This window comes from Triticum urartu, chromosome 5A (genome assembly GCF_056163025.1).
Source record: "Triticum urartu cultivar PI428250 chromosome 5A, HENAU_Tu73, whole genome shotgun sequence".
In the NCBI taxonomy this organism is placed as follows: domain Eukaryota; kingdom Viridiplantae; phylum Streptophyta; class Magnoliopsida; order Poales; family Poaceae; genus Triticum; species Triticum urartu.
In genome coordinates this window covers 5,518,204-5,534,205 of record NC_141877.1, presented here as the reverse complement: position 1 = coordinate 5,534,205, position 16,002 = coordinate 5,518,204, and the positions used below count along the sequence as shown (strand labels likewise).

The 16,002-nt window shown below is 42.2% G+C and overlaps 1 protein-coding gene across 1 annotated transcript; it reads right to left on the bottom strand.

The window, feature by feature from the left end:
- Nucleotides 1-1,188: 1,188 nt before the first annotated feature.
- Nucleotides 1,189-12,287, bottom strand: LOC147967359 (uncharacterized). The gene is made up of 4 exons (XM_087523108.1): nucleotides 12,174-12,287; nucleotides 11,661-12,089; nucleotides 11,079-11,324; nucleotides 1,189-1,209 (listed from the first exon to the last, which is right to left on the bottom strand). The coding sequence occupies exons 1-4, from the start codon at nucleotides 12,285-12,287 to the stop codon at nucleotides 1,189-1,191; spliced, it is 810 nt and encodes a 269-aa protein (XP_087379234.1).
- Between the last annotated feature and the right edge of the window lie 3,715 nt (nucleotides 12,288-16,002).

The following is a 16,002-nucleotide window of genomic DNA, read 5'->3' as shown; positions in this document are numbered from 1 at the left end:
AAAAAAGCACGAGTTTAATGTAGGTGATTATGTATTGCTATACAACTGTCGTTTAAGATTTTTTGCAGGAAAACTTCTCTCTAAATGGGAAGGCCCTTACGTTATCGAGGAGGTCTATCGTTCCGGTGCCATAAAAATCAACAACTTCGAAGGCACAAATCCGAAGGTGGTGAACGGTCAAAGAATCAAACACTATATCTCAGGTAATCCCATAAATGTTGAAATCAATGTTATTGAAACCATAACCCCGGAGGAATACATAAGGGACACTTTCCGGAACGTTTCAGACTCCAAAAAGGAATAGGTATGTGGTACGGTAAGTAAACCGACTCCAAAACAGTTTTTACGGCAATATTTCTTCGTTTTGGAATATTTAGAAAAATAGAAAAATAAGAAGCAGTCCGGGAAGGACACGAGGCCTCCACAAGGTTGGAGGGCGCACCCTACCCTACTAGGCGCTCCCCCTACCTTGTGGGCACTTCGTGTGCTCTCCGAACTCCGTTTTCGTACACGACACGTATTTTGGTCAGTAAAAATTCATTATATAATCTCCCGGGGGTTTTGACTCCCGTATCACGCAAAAATCTCATGTCTTTGTTTCAAGCTATTTTCTGTCAGGGTTGTCAAGGCCAAGCACTATGTCGTCTCCCTCCTCCTCCAATCATGAGGGCAACGATGCTTGGCTAATGAAGATAGAGCTGAAGAGAGAAGAACCTACGGAGATCAACAAGGATGAAGGGATCAAGAAGGCCATGGAGGAACAAGTTCCGGCAACAGAAGGCACCCTTCAACTGGATCACAATCTTCTTACCCCAACAGAAATTGAAGCTTTCAAGATGATTGAGTTAGTTCGTATACAAAACAAGTATCTCACACATGCAAATTTTGTTGAAGGAGCATATCATCGCTCTCAAGGGCATTATCCGCAAGTTAGAAGACCTCCTACGCTCGATGTGTGACTATCCATCATCAACAACTCCACCTTCTTCACCAACAAAGAAGAATTGAGTATCTGGTATGGGCACTCCACTTGGGAACTGCCAAGCTTGGGGGAGTGCCCCGGTATCGTATCACCATCACTTTTATCTTTACCATTTTTCTTAGTTCGATCCTTTTGGTAATATTTTGATCCAGTAGAATAAAAGTTCTTAGTATGATCTAGTTGTGAGTTTTGCTTTATAAATCCTTCTATGTAATCAAGTCCATGAGCTATATAATAAAGATTAGTGTTGAGTCAAGGGCTTGGTTATTTTGCCATGATCCTAAGTGAATAAAAGAAAAGAGAAAGAAATAAAAAGAAACAAAGAGATCATGTGAGCCTTATGGAGAGTAATGAGCTCACATAGAAAAAGTATGATGAATAAAAGTTGTTGAGGGTTGACAAACATAGTTTTGGTCATCGTTGCAATTAATAGGAAGTAATAAAGAAAGAGAGGTCTTCACATATAAATATACTATCTTGGACATCTTTTATGATTGTGAGCACTCATTAAAATATGACATGCTAAAGAGTTGACGTTGGACAAGGAAGACAACATAATGGATTATGTTTTCTTACATCTGAGATAAATTATATTGTCATGGATTATCCAACATGGTTGAGCTTGCCTTTCCTCCTCATGCTAGCCAAATTCATCGCACCAAGTAGAGATACTACTTGTGCTTCCAAATACCCTTAAACCAGTTTTGCCATGAGAGTCCACTATACCTACCTATGGATTGAGTAAGATCCTCCAAGTAAGTTGTCATCGATGCAAGCAATAAAAATTGCTCTCTAAATATGTATGACTTATTAGTGTGGGAGAAAATAAGCTTTATACGATCGTGTGATATGGAAGAAATAAAAGCGACAAACTGCATAATAAAGGTTCATATCACAATTGGCAATATAAAGTGACGTTCTTTCGCATTAAGATTTTGTGCATCCAACCATAAAAGCGCATGACAACCTCTGCTTCCCTCTGCGAAGGGCCTATCTTTTACTTTTATCTCCTACTTTGCATAAGAGTCATGGTGATCTTCACCCTTCCTTTTTACATTTTATCCTTTGGCAAGCACGGTATGTTGGAAAGATCCTGGTATATATGGCTAATTGGGTGTGAGTTTCATGAACTATTACTGTTGACATTACCCTTGAGTTAAAACGTTGGGAGGCAAAACTATAAGCCCCTATCTTTCTCTGTGTCTGATTAAAACTCCATACCCATAAGTATTGCGTGAGTGTCAGCAATTGTGAAAGACTATATGATAGTTGAGTATGTGGACTTGCTGAAATGCTCTTATACATTGACTCTTTGTTATGTTATGATAAATTGCAATTGCTCCAATGACTGAGATTATAGTTTGTTAGTTTTCAATGAAGTTTACTATTCATACTTGAGATTGTGATTGAATTATTACTCTAGCATAAGAAATCATATGGCAAGAATTATATAAGTTGCTGTTCTAAGAATGATCATGATGCCCTCATGTCCGTATTTTATTGTTATTTTTACCGACACCTCTATCTCTAAACATGTGGACATATTTTTCGATTTCAGCTTTTCGCTTGAGGACAAGCGAGGTCTAAGCTTGGGGGAGTTGATACGTCCATTTTGCATCATGCTTTTATATCATTATTTATTGCATTATGGGCTGTTATTAAACATTATGTCACAATACTTATGCCTATTCTCTCTTATTTTACAAGGTTTACATAAAGAGGGAGAATGCTGGCAGCTAGGATTCTGGGCTGGAAAAGGAGCAAATATTAGAGACCTATTCTGCACAGCTCCAAAAGTCCTGAAACTCCACGGAAGACGTTTTCCAAATATATAAAAAATACTGAGAGCAAGAACTTCACCAGGGGGGCCACACCCTACCCACAAGGGTGGGGGGCGCGCCCTACCCCCCTGGGCGCGCCCCTACCTCGTGGGCCCCCTGGTGGCCCTCCGGTGACTATCTTCTGCTATATGAAGTCTTTCGATGGGAAAAAAATAACAAGACATCTTCTCAGACGAAACTCTGTCGCCACGAGGCGGAACCTTGGCGGAACCAATCTAGGGCTCTGGCGGAGCTGTTCTGCCGGGGAAACTTCCCTCCCGGAGGGGGAAATCATCGCCATCGTCATCACCAACGCTCCTCTCATTGGTAGAGGGAAATCTCCATCAATATCTTCATCAGCAACATCTCCTCTCAAAACCCTAGTTCATCTCTTGTATCCAATTCTTGTCTCCTAGTCCGGGATTGGTGCTAGTAGGTTGCTAGTAGTGTTAATTACTCCTTGTAGTTGATGCTAGTTGGTTTAATTGGTGGAAGATCATATGTTCAGATCCTATATGCATATTAATACCCCTCTGATTATGAACATGTTTATGCTTTGTGATTAGTTACGTTTGTTCCTGAGGACATGGGAGAAGTCCTGCTATTAGTAGTCATGTGAATTTGGTATTCGATCCATATTTTGATGAGATGTATGTTGTCTCTCCTCTAGTGGTGTTATGTGAATGTCGACTACATGAAACTTCACCATTATTTGGTCCTATAGGAAGGCATTGGGAAGTAATAAGTAGATGATGGGTTGCTAGAGTGACAGAAGCTTAAACCCTAGTTTATGCGTTGCTTCGTAAGGGCCTAATTTGGATCCATATGTTTCATGCTATGGTTAGGTTTACCTTAATACTTTTGTTGTAGTTGCGGATGCTTGCAATAGAGGTTAATCATAAGTGGGATGTTTGTCCAAGTAAGGGTAGCACCCAAGCACCGGTCCACCCACATACCAAATTATCAAAGTACCGAACGCGAATCATATGAGCATGATGAAAACTAGCTTGACGATATTCCCATGTGTCCTCGGGAGCACTTTTCTCTATATAAGAGTTTGTCCAGGCTTGTCCTTTGCTACAAAAAGGATTGGGCCACCTTGCTGCACTTTATTTACTTTTGTTAATTGTTGCTCGTTACAAATTATCCTATCACAAAACTATCTGTTCCCACTTATTTCAGTACTTGCAGAGAATACCTTGTTGGAAACTGCTTATCATTTCCTTCTGCTCCTCGTTGGGTTCGACACACTTACTTATCGAAAGGACTACGATAGATCCCCTATACTTGTGGGTCATCATCCTCCATCACCAATATCATGATGCTCACCGCCATGCTGAGTAATTCCATCATAGTCTTGCTGGACGGTGATGGGTTGGATGAGATTTATCATGTAATCGAGTTAGTTTTGTTAGGGTTTGATCCCTAGTATCCACTATGTTATGAGATTGATGTTGCTATGACTTTGCTATGCTTAATGCTTGTCACTAGGGCCCGAGTGCCATGATTTTAGATCTGAACCAATTATGTTTTCATGAATATATGTGAGTTCTTGATCCTATCTTGCAAGTCTATAGTCACCTACTATGCGTTATGATCCGACAACCCCGAAGTGACAATAATCGGGACCACTTCCGGTGATGGCCGTAGTTTGAGGAGCTCATGTATTCACTATGTGTTAATGCTTTTGTCCGGTACTTTATTAAAAGAAGGCCTTAATATCCCTTAGTTTCTGCTAGGACCCCGCTGCCACGGGAGGGTAGGACAAAAGATGTCATGCAAGTTCTTTTCCATAAGCACGTATGACTATATTCGGAATACATGCCTACATTACATTGATGAATTGGAGCTAGTTCTGTGTCACCCTAGGTTATGACTGTTACATGATGAACCACATCCGGCATAATTCTCTATCAACGATCCATTGCCTACGAGATTTCCATATATTGTTCTTCGCTTATTTACTTTTCCGTTGCTATTGTTATCATAACTATAAAACACCAAAAATATTACTTTTGCTATCGTTACCTTTTGCTACCGTTACCACTACTATCATATTACTTTGCTGCAGATACTAAGTTTCCATGTGTGGTTGAATTGACAACTCAGATGCTAATACTTGAGAATATTCTTTGGCTCCCCTTGTGTTGAATCAATAAATTTGGGTTGAATACTCTACCCTCGAAAACTGTTGCGATCCCCTATACTTGTGGGTTATCAAGACTATTTTCTGGCGCCGTTGCCGGGGAGCATAACTCTATTCTTTGAGTCACTTGAGATTTATATCTGCTTATCATTATGAAGAACTTGAGAGATCCAAAAACCATGATTTATCCCTCAACTACGAGGGGAGGTAAAGAACTGCCATCTAGCTCTGCACTTGATTCACCTTCTGTTTTGAGTAAGCTTGCGGAACCTAAACCTGCTTCTGCTATTGATTCTGATATGTCACATATTATTGATGATGCCACTTCTGCTATGAATGATACTTATGATGAAACTACTTCTATGCTTGATACAATTGTGCCACTTGGTGAATTTCTTGATGAACAACTTGCTAGGGCTAGAGAGAATGAAATTATTGAAACTGATAATACTGATGAAAGTGATTATGAAGTCTCTCCTAATAAATATGAATTACCTGTTGTGCCTGAGGGCTATGTTATGGGTGGAGAAACTAAAAGAGACTTTTTTGCTTGCAATGATAGAAGTGATCTTAATAAATTATTAGCTAAGCTTAAACAAAAAACTCTGAATGCTAGAATGAAATATGATCCTGCTTATGCTACTTCACCTATCTTTGTTACTGATAAGGATTATGAATTCTCTATTGATCCTGATACAATTACTTTGGTTGAATCTGATCCTTTTTATGGCTATGAATCTGAAACTATTGTGGCACATCTTACTAAATTAAATGATATAGCTACCCTGTTCACTAATGATGAGAGATCTCGCTACTTTTATATCCTTAAAATATTCCCGTTCTCATTAAAGGGTGATGCTAAGTGCTACCTCTTTTAGCACTGCGTTGGTTTTCCCCGAAGAGGAAGGGATGATGCAGCAAAGTAGCGTAAGTATTTCCCTCAGTGTTGAGAACCATGGTATCAATCCAGTAGGAGGCTACGCGCAAGTCCCTCGTACCTGCACAAAACAAATAAATCCTCGCAACCAACGCAAATAGGGGTTGTCAATCCCTATGAGGCCACTTACGAGAGTGAGATCTGATAGATATGATAAAGATAATATTTTTGGTATTTTTATGATAAAGATGCAAAGTAAAATAAAGGCAAAGTAAATAGCAAAGTAATAGGAGAACAATATGATAAAGATAGACCCGGGGGCCATAGGTTTCACTAGTGGCTTCTGTCGAGAGCATAAGTATTCTACGGTGGGTGAACAAATTACTATTGAGCAAATGACAGAATTGAGCATAGTTATGAGAATATCTAGGCATGATCATGTATATAGGCATCACGCCCGAGACAAGTAGACCGACTCCTGCCTGCATCTACTACTATTACTCCACTCATCGACCACTATCCAGCATGCATCTAGAGTATTAAGTTAAAAACAGAGTAACGCCTTAAGCAAGATGACATGATGTAGAGGGATAGACTCATGCAATATGAAGAAAACCCCATCTTGTTATCCTCGATGGTAACAATACAATACGTGCCTTGCTGCCCTTACTGTCACCAGGAAAGGACACCGCAAGATTGAACCCAAAGCTAAGCACTTCTCCCATTGCAAGAAAGATCAATCTAGTAGGCCAAACCAAACTGATAATTCGAAGAGACTTGCAAAGATAACCAATCATACATAAAAGAATTCAGAGAAGATTCAAATATTATTCGTAGATAGACTTGATCATAAACCCACAATTCATCGTCTCAACAAACACACCGCAAAAATAAGATTACATTGAATAGATCTACACAAGAGAGGGGGAGAACATTGTATTGAGATCCAAAAAGAGAGAAGAAGCCATCTAGCTACTAACTATGGATCCGTAGGTCTGAGATAAACTACTCACACTTCATCGGAGGGGCTATGGTGTTGATGTAGAAACCCTCCGTGATCGATGCCCCCTCCGGCGGAGCTCTGGAACAGGCCCCAAGACGGGATCTCGTGGATACAGAAAGTTACAACGGTGGAATTAGGGTTTTGGCTCCTGCCCTGATCGTTTGGGGGTACGTGGATATATATATAGGAGGAAGAAGTACATCGGTGGAGCAACAGGGGGGCCACGAGGGTGGAGGGCGTGCACGGGGGGGGGGGGGGGGGGGGGGGTAGACACGCCCCCTACCTCGTGGCCTCCTGTTACGTGTCTTGATGTAGGGTCCAAGTCTCCTGAGTTGTACTCGATGAGAAAATCACGTTCCCGAAGGTTTCATTGCGTTTGGACTCCGTTTGATATTCCTTTTCTTCGAAACCCTAAAACAAGCAGAAAACAACAATTCTGGGTTGGGCCTCCAATTAATAGGTTAGTCCCAAAAATAGTATAAAAGTGGATAATAAAGCCCAATAATGTCCAAAACAGTAAATAATATAGCATGGAGCAATCAAAAATTATAGATACATTGAGACGTATCACTAAGATATGGTTTAATTCTCTTGATCCTGGTTGTGTGCGTAGTCCCTAGGATATGATTTATTACTTCTGTGCTAAATATTTCCCTTCTCATAAGAAACAAGCTGCCTTAAGAGAGATATATAATTTTGTGCAAATTGAAGAAGAGAGTCTCCCACAAGCTTGGGGGGGGCTTCTCCAATTACTTAATGCTTTGCCTGATCACCCTCTTAAGAAAAATGAAATACTTGATATCTTTTATAATGGACTAACTGATGCTTCCAGAGATTACCTAGATAGTTGTGCTGGTTCTGTTTTCAGGGAAAAAACACCGGATGAAGCTGAAATTCTATTGAATAATATGTGGACAAATGCAAATAATGGACACTTCCTAAGCGAACTCCTGAGCCTATTCCTAAACGAACTCTGAAGAAAAGGGGTGTTCTATTTCTCAGTCTCGAAGATATGCAAGAGGCAAAGAAATCCATGAAAGAAAAGGGTATTAAAGCTAAAGATGTTAAGAAACAGCTAATTTGCCATCAGGGGACGTCTTTGCCGTCAGCTTTTCGTCGGGCAGACGGCAAAGAAAGGATTTGCCGTCATCAGTAGACGGCAAAGAAAAATTGTCGGTAAAATAAACTTTGCCGTCTGTGCAAAAAAACACAGACGACAAAGAACATACTTTGCCGTATGTAATAAAAAAAAGTAGACAACAAAGAAATTTTGCCGTCTGCGTTTTATATTACAGACGTCATAGAACATACTTCGCCGTATGTAATATAAAACGCAGATGGCAAAGATCTTTGCCATCTAGAATAAAAAACGAAGACGGCAAAGAAAGAAACACAGCACGTGGATCGATCACTTGGGTCGATGACATGGCAGGATCTCAGCCACACATCCCCTCGTGCCCCAACACACCCCGCGCCCACGCCTCACGCGCCCAACACCCCACGTGCAGCACTCTCTCTCCCTTATCCTCTCCCCCACCACGATCTCTCTTTGGTTTCTCTCCCTTATCCACACGCCGTCACCGGCCACCACCTCTCCTGCCAGCTCAGGCCACTTATCCCTTCGTCCCCGCCCCCGGCCCCGTCCTTGTCGTCCCCGACCCCTTCCCTGTCGCCCCCGGCCCTGGCGCGCCCGAAGCTCCGCCGGCGTCCGGGCCACCACCTCGCCCGCTGGCGACCACCTCTCGTGCCGGCCTTAGCCCCGTCGCCCTCGAAGCTCCGCAGGTATCTTCCATGACGTCGCCTGCCGTCCCCATCGCCCTTCCCCCTTCGCCATGGGCACCGCCGGCCCCGTCGCCCCAGCCAAGCTCCGCCGTCCATGGCCCCGGCCGTGCATGCCTCCGTCGTCCCCAGCCCCATCGCTCGACGCTGCACCAACTCCCGCCTCAACGAGTGATACGTCTCCGTCGGATCTACTTTTCCAAACACTTTTGCCCTTGTTTTGGACTCTAACTTGTATGATTTGAACGGAACTAACCCGGACTGACGCTGTTTTCAGCAGAATTGCCATGGTGTTGTTTTATGTTCAGAAAACAAATATTCTCGGAATGATCTGAAACTCCACGGAACATCTTAGAAAAATAATAAAAAATCCTTGTCAAAGATGAAGACCAGGGGGCCCACACCCTTCTCACGAGGGTGGGGGGCGCCCCCCCTAGGGCGCGCCCCCCTACCTCGTGGCCCCCCTAGATGCCCTCCGACGCCAACTCCAACTCTATATATTTGCTTTCGGAGAGAAAAAACTCAGAGAGAAGAAATCATCGCGTTTTACGATACGGAGCCGCCGCCAAGCCCTAAAACCTCTCGGGAGGGCTGATCTGGAGTCCGTTCGGGGCTCTGGAGAGGGGGGTTCGTCGCTGTCGTCATCATCAGCCATCCTCCATCACCAATTTCATGATGCTCACCGCCGTGCGTGAGTAATTCCATCATAGGCTTGCTGGCCGATGATGGGTTGGATGAGATTTATCATGTAATCGAGTTAGTTTTGTTAGGGTTTGATCCCTAGTATCCATTATGTTCCGCGATTGATGTTGCTATGACTTTGTTATGCTTAATGCTTGTCACTAGGGCCCGAGTGCCATGATTTCAGATCTGAACCTATTACGTTTTCATGAATATATGTGAGTTCTTGATCCTATCTTGCAAGTCTATAGTCACCTACTATGCGTTATGATCCGGCAACCCCGAAGTGACAATAATCGGGACCACTCCCGGTGATGACCATAGTTTGAGGAGTTCATGTATTCACTATGTGCTAATGCTTTGTTCCGGTTCTCTATTAAAAGGAGGCCTTAATATCCCTTAGTTTCCAATAGGACCCCGCTGTACGGGAGGGTAGGACAAAAGATGTCATGCAAGTTCTTTTCCACAAGCACGTATGACTATATACGGAATACATGCCTACATGAAATTGATGAATTGGAGCTAGTTCTGTGTCACCCTATGTTATGACTGTTACATGATGAACCGCATCCGGCATAATTATCCATCACTGATCCGGTGCCTACGAGTTTCCCATATACTGGTTTACGCTTATTTACTTTTCCGCTGCTACTGTTACAATCACTACGAAATACTAAAAACATTACTTTCGTTGTCTTTACTTTTGTTGCCGCTACCACCACTATCATATTACTTTGTTACTAAACACTTTGTCGCAGATACGAACTTTCTAGGTGTGGTTGAATTGACAACTCAGCTGCTAATACTTGAGAATATTATTTAGCTCCCCTTGTGGCGAATCAATAAATTTGGGTTGAATACTCTACCCTCAAAAGCTGTTGCGATCCCCTATACTTGTGGGTTATCAAGACTAATTTCTCACGCCGTTGCCGGGGAGCATAGCTCTATTCTTTGAGTCACTTGGGATTTATATCTGCTGGACACTATGAAGAATTTGAGAGATCCAAAAACCAAGATCTATCCCTCAACTACGAGGGGAGGTAAGGAACTGCCATCTAGCTCTGCACTTGATTCACATTCTGTTATGAGTAAGTTTGCGACACCTACACCTGCTTCTGCTATTCGTTCTGATATGTCGCATGTTATTAATGATGCCACGTTTGCTATGCATGATACTTACACTACTAGGGAAAAGCCTAGTAGTAGCGCGGGTTTTTAGGCTATCAACAGCGTGGGAGGCCGCGCTACCAATAAGGCGCTACAGCTAACTCCTAGTAGTAGCGTTGTATTCACCCCCGCTACTACTATTGACTATAGCAGCAACGCTTTTACAGAACACGCGGCTATTAGTTAGCTGTAGCGATTTCCTAGCCCTGCGCTACTGCTACATCTTTCATCATTTCAACCCCGTTTCAGCTTCAATAAACTACAATTTCGAGATACTAGGTACTACTAGATATCAATTTCATAAAGGCATAAAGCATTATAGGTACTAGGTAGTATTCCCTCGGTTCCAAATTACTCGTCGTGGTTTTAGTTCAAATTTGAACTAAAACCACAACGAGTAATTTGAAATGGAGGGAGTACTAGATAACAATTTCAAATATACTCAACATGCATCCTCAAGCAGTACTAGGTGATATCGACGACGATCATCATATGTAGTTTTAGATGATATCGACGACGATCATCATATGTAGTTCTACATGATCGATGGCAATCAGCATATGTAGTTCTAGATGATATAGCCACACACACATATGTAGTTCTAGCTGATATTGACGATCGACGATCATCATCCTCAAGCCTGGACGGCGGGTGTTCCTGATAGTAATTAGGATGGCCTGTCCAACACGAAGATTCTTGCCAACGAGGAATCTCTTCCAGCCAACCGAGTTTAAGTGTGTGCGACCGTCGTCTGTGTCCATGTGGTAAGTACATGTGGTGACGGAGCCCCTTGCGGTAAGGCGTAGTCCAGCTGAGCCTTCTTCATCAGGCTCGATACCACAACTCGCAGATAGGTTCTTTGGCAATTTCTGAATAAGAAAAACATATCAATTAATAAATAGCTTGGCACATACTCTTGCAAATATATTTCTATTAAGTCTACATTTCTACACTATCAAAAGACACAGTACTACGCATTTGTACTAATTAATCATGAATTCTACTAATAAGTATATATGGATTATCTACTAGATTCCACATAGCATATCATCGACTAGATTCCACATAGCTTATCATTGGACTCTACACTAAGCATATCATTGGATTCACTAAGCATATCATCGGATAATTTGCATTTGTAAGTACAACAATAAAGCATATATGTATATATATATCATCAACTTACTACAGTCAGTATAACATACCATTTCATGCCGATCGACCATGGTACTTGTCAGGCGGGTCACGAATGGCACCCCAACAAAGTCATCACGTGGCGGAATTATGTCCCATAGGTTGCGCACCTCCTCCTCACTCAGCCTCATTCTTTGAGCTATGATGGCTTCACGAAGTGGGTTCTCATCATCTTCATCATCTTCGTCATCTTCATCATCTTCCACCAGGTTGAGATATATGACAGCCAGCTTGCGTCTTTCTGCTCTGAAGGAGAACCTGATCAACTCAGCACCAGTAAGACGCATGTGGGCGACGAAACGAGCCCATCCATCTCCTCCAATCTGCGACATATTGCTTCCTTTCTCGACCTCCATAGTGTACGGGCCCCCAGGAGCCTCAAATGTCACAGTGTCTCCTGTCAGCTTGTTGAATTTCAACCTCACATTGCATGGGACGATCTGTGTAAAAAAAGCAAAATGACACAATGCAGTAATGATAACACTAAAAATAAAATAGTTGTTACATTTCATCTAATTTCTTACCGCCGCATGACGAAAACTCGGCTGGAAGTAGATGCTGAACAGCTTGCCAGTTGCAAGGCTGCTGGCGCACCTTGACTTGCACAGTCGACATAGTGGTGGTGGTGGCGGCGCCATTTTCCTAAAGCAATATGAGCAAAGGATTAACGATCCACTTCACAGGAAAGAAAAACAGTAGCATGTGATTGTAACTAAATTGGCACCTACATTTTGCCAAAAAATAACTTATTAAAAAAACAAAAACATCTACATATCCATGTACAGAAAAAATAACAATAAAATGATGCATACTAAATCAATTAGCCTACTAAATCAACTAAATCAACTAGCCTACTAAATCAACTAAATCAAAATGTTCTAAATCAGCTAAATCTACTAGCCTATTAATCCACTAAATCAAAATGTTCTAAATCAACTAAATCAACTAGCCTACTAAATCAACTAAATCAAAATGTTGCATATGAACTAGTCTACTAAATCAACTAAATCAAAATGTTGCATATGAACTAGCCTACTAAATCAAAATGTAGCAGGAAGGAGGGAGAAGGAGGGGCGACTCGAGGAGGGAGAAGAGAGTAGGACGGAGGAGGAAGGCGGAGCGAGGAGGGACCGGCCGGTGGCGAGTCGAGGGAGGACGGAGGAGGAGGGCGGTACTGAGTCTAGCGAGGAGGAGGAGTTGACGGCAGCACAGAGGGAAGAGGGGTAGGCGATGGCGGCTGGCCGGGGCGACGGCGGCCAGCGGGGGAGGACCGGCGCGCGGGGGGTTGAGGGGGAGTGAGTCTGAGTGTGTGAGTGTGTATCACGGAGAGGAGCGGTAGTGGGGGTGGAGATAGCTAGTTTTAGTAGTAGCGCTCTAAAGGCGAAGGCGCTATTGCTAAACTACCTATCGGTAGCGCTGTCCGAGTAAACGCGCTGCTGCTAGAACTAGCTTCGTGGCGGGGTCGTGGGAATTTTAGTAGTAACGTGTTTATGACGTAACGCGCTACTGCTAGAACTTTATCTGCAGCGTGGTTTGCACAGGCGCGCTACTGCTACTTAGCACCAGCGTGCTTTTTTGACCCTTGCTACTGCTAAAATTCTATGTATAAGGTTTTCCCTAGTAGTGTTATGATGAAACTGCTTCTATGCTTGATACTACTGTGCCCCTTGGTGAATTTCTTGATGAACAAATTGCTAAGGCTAGAGAAAAAGAAATTATTGAATCTGAATACGATGATGATAGTGATGATGAAAATATGCCTATTATTCCCGAGGGTTATCTTTTTGATATGGAATCATCTGCCACTATTTTAGCTTGCAAAGATAGATATGAGCTTAAGAGGTTATTAGTTAAATGGAACAAAGAATCACTTAGAGATAAGATGAAACCCGACCCTACTTTTGGTACTTCACCTATCTGTGTTCCTGATAAGGATTATGAATTCTCTGTTGATCCTGATATAATTACTTTGGTTGAATCTGATCCGTTTTATGACTATGAATCTGAAACTGTTGTGGCACATCTTACTAAGTTAAATGATATAGCTGCCCTGTTTACTAATGATGAGAGATCGCTTTACTTTTATATACTCAAAATATTTCCGTTCTCATTAAAGGGTGATGCTAAGATATGGTTTAATTCTATTGATCCTGATTGTGCGCGTAGTCCCCAGGATATGATTTATTACTTCTCTGCTAAATATTTCCCTGCTCATAAGAAACAAGCTGCTTTGAGGGAAATATACAACTTCGTGCAAATTAAAGAAGAGAGTCTCCCACAAGCTTGGGGGAGGCTTCTCAAGTTACTTAATGCTTTGCCTGATCATCCTCTTAAGAAACCCGAAATACGTGATGTCTTTTATAATGGACTAACCGATGCTTCCAGAGATTACCTGGATAGTTGTGCTGGTTCTCTTTTCAGGGAGAGAACACCAGATGAAGCTGAAATTCTATTGAATAATATGTTGACAAATGAAAATAATTGGGCACCTCCTGAGCCAACTCCTGCTCCAATTACTGAGCCTATTCCTAAACCAACTCCGAAGAAGAGAGGTGTTTTATTCCTCAGTCCCAAAGATATGCAAGAGGCAAAGAAATCTATGAAAGAGAAAGGTATTAAAGCTGAAGATGTTAAGAATTTACCTCCTGTCGGGGATGTACCCCGCGGTATGACCAGGTCGGAAGTATGACCCGGCCAGACTTGGCGCTTCACCGATGACCCGCCGGAGGTCTGGCGGCTCACTGGTCAGACGACTCACAGATGACCCCGACGGCGGGTCATGTAGAAGACTAGGCCCAAGGCCCAGTAGGCCGGCTCATATTATGGTGGGCCGGCTTAAGACAGAAGGCATGAGGAATATTTCCTTTACGAGGAAGCAAGACCCGTACTTGTATCCGACTTGTAATAGAGAATAAGTGAGTTATAATCCTAATAGGACTCTACATGTAAGCCGCCCCTTCAACTTATATAAGGAGGGGCAGGGCTCCCCAAAGAGGGACAAGCAACAAGAAACAATATCTAGGTCTAGACACAAAGAGGAGAGCCGGCTTACGGCGACTCCCTCATGATCATAATGAGACCTAGCCACAAACAACACGTAGGGTTATTACCGGATGATGTTTCCCGGGGCCCAAAGCTGTCTAAATCCTCGTCTTGTGTGTTGCATCTCTCGATTCCGCTCAACCCCTTCAAGCTACCACATAGATGCGTTGGCCTCGCGACTAAGTCCTTACACTAGGACATCTGCCGTGACAATTCCACGACACCTCCTATTTAAGAAATACATGGTCTTAATATACCGCCTGTTGAAGAAACATATGATCTCAATTCTTTATTTATTGAAGAACCTCCTGATCCCGATATCCCGACACAGGTAGTAAAGGTAAATTCTCTCTATAGATATGATAAAGCTGAAATTACTCCTACTAAAATTGCTAGTCAGTGCTTGGATGAGTTTGATAACTTCATGTTTAAGCAAGACGACTTCAATGCTTATTTTGGTAGACAATTAAAAGAAAATGCTTATATGATTAGACGCTTGGGTGATTATATGGCTAATATTAAAGGTGAACTTAAACTTGTTAGAAAACATGCTTCTATGGTTACCACTCAAGTAGAACAAGTACTTAAGGCTCAAAAAGAAGTGCTTGATGAAATGAATAGTAAGAAAATGATTATGCTGTTAGATTGGCTACTAGAACTGGTAGAATGACTCAGGAACCTTTGTATCCTGAAGGCCACCCTAAGAGAATCGAGCAAGATTCTCAAAGAAATAATATTGATCTTCCTAGTTCTTCTAAAAAGAAGAAGACGAAAAATGATAGAACTGTGCAAACTTCTAGTGAACCTATTGCTGAACCACCTGATAATCCAAATGATATTTCTATGTCTGATGCTGAAACACAATCTGGTAATGAACATGAACCTAATGAAAATATTAATGATGATGTTCATAATGATGCTCAACCTAGTAATGATAATGATGTAGAAGTTGAACCTGCTGTTGATCTTGATAACCCACAATCAAAGAATCAACGTTATGATAAAAGAGACTTTGTTGCTAGGATACATGGTAAAGAAAGGGAACCTTGGGGTTCAGAAACCCATGCCTTTTCCTTCGAAACCATCCAAGAAAAAGGATGATGAGGATTTTGAGCGCTTTGCTGAAATGATTAGGCCTATCTTTTCGCATATGCGATTAACTGATGTGCTCAAAACAAATCCTTATGCTAAATATATGAAGGATATCATTACTAATAAAAGAAAGATACCGGAAGCTGAAATTTCCACCATGCTTGCTAATTATACTTTTAAGGGTGGAATACCAAAGAAACTTGGAGATCCCGGAGTACC

Coding starts and splice junctions, on each gene's coding strand:
- LOC147967359 (XM_087523108.1), bottom strand. CDS start 12,287: ATGGCGCCGCCACCACCACCACTATGTCGACTGTGCAAGTCAAGGTGC. Junction 12,090..12,173: donor CGAGTTTTCGTCATGCGGCG/GTAAGAAATTAG, acceptor TTTTTTACACAG/ATCGTCCCATGCAATGTGAG. Junction 11,325..11,660: donor TGGTCGATCGGCATGAAATG/GTATGTTATACT, acceptor TTTCTTATTCAG/AAATTGCCAAAGAACCTATC.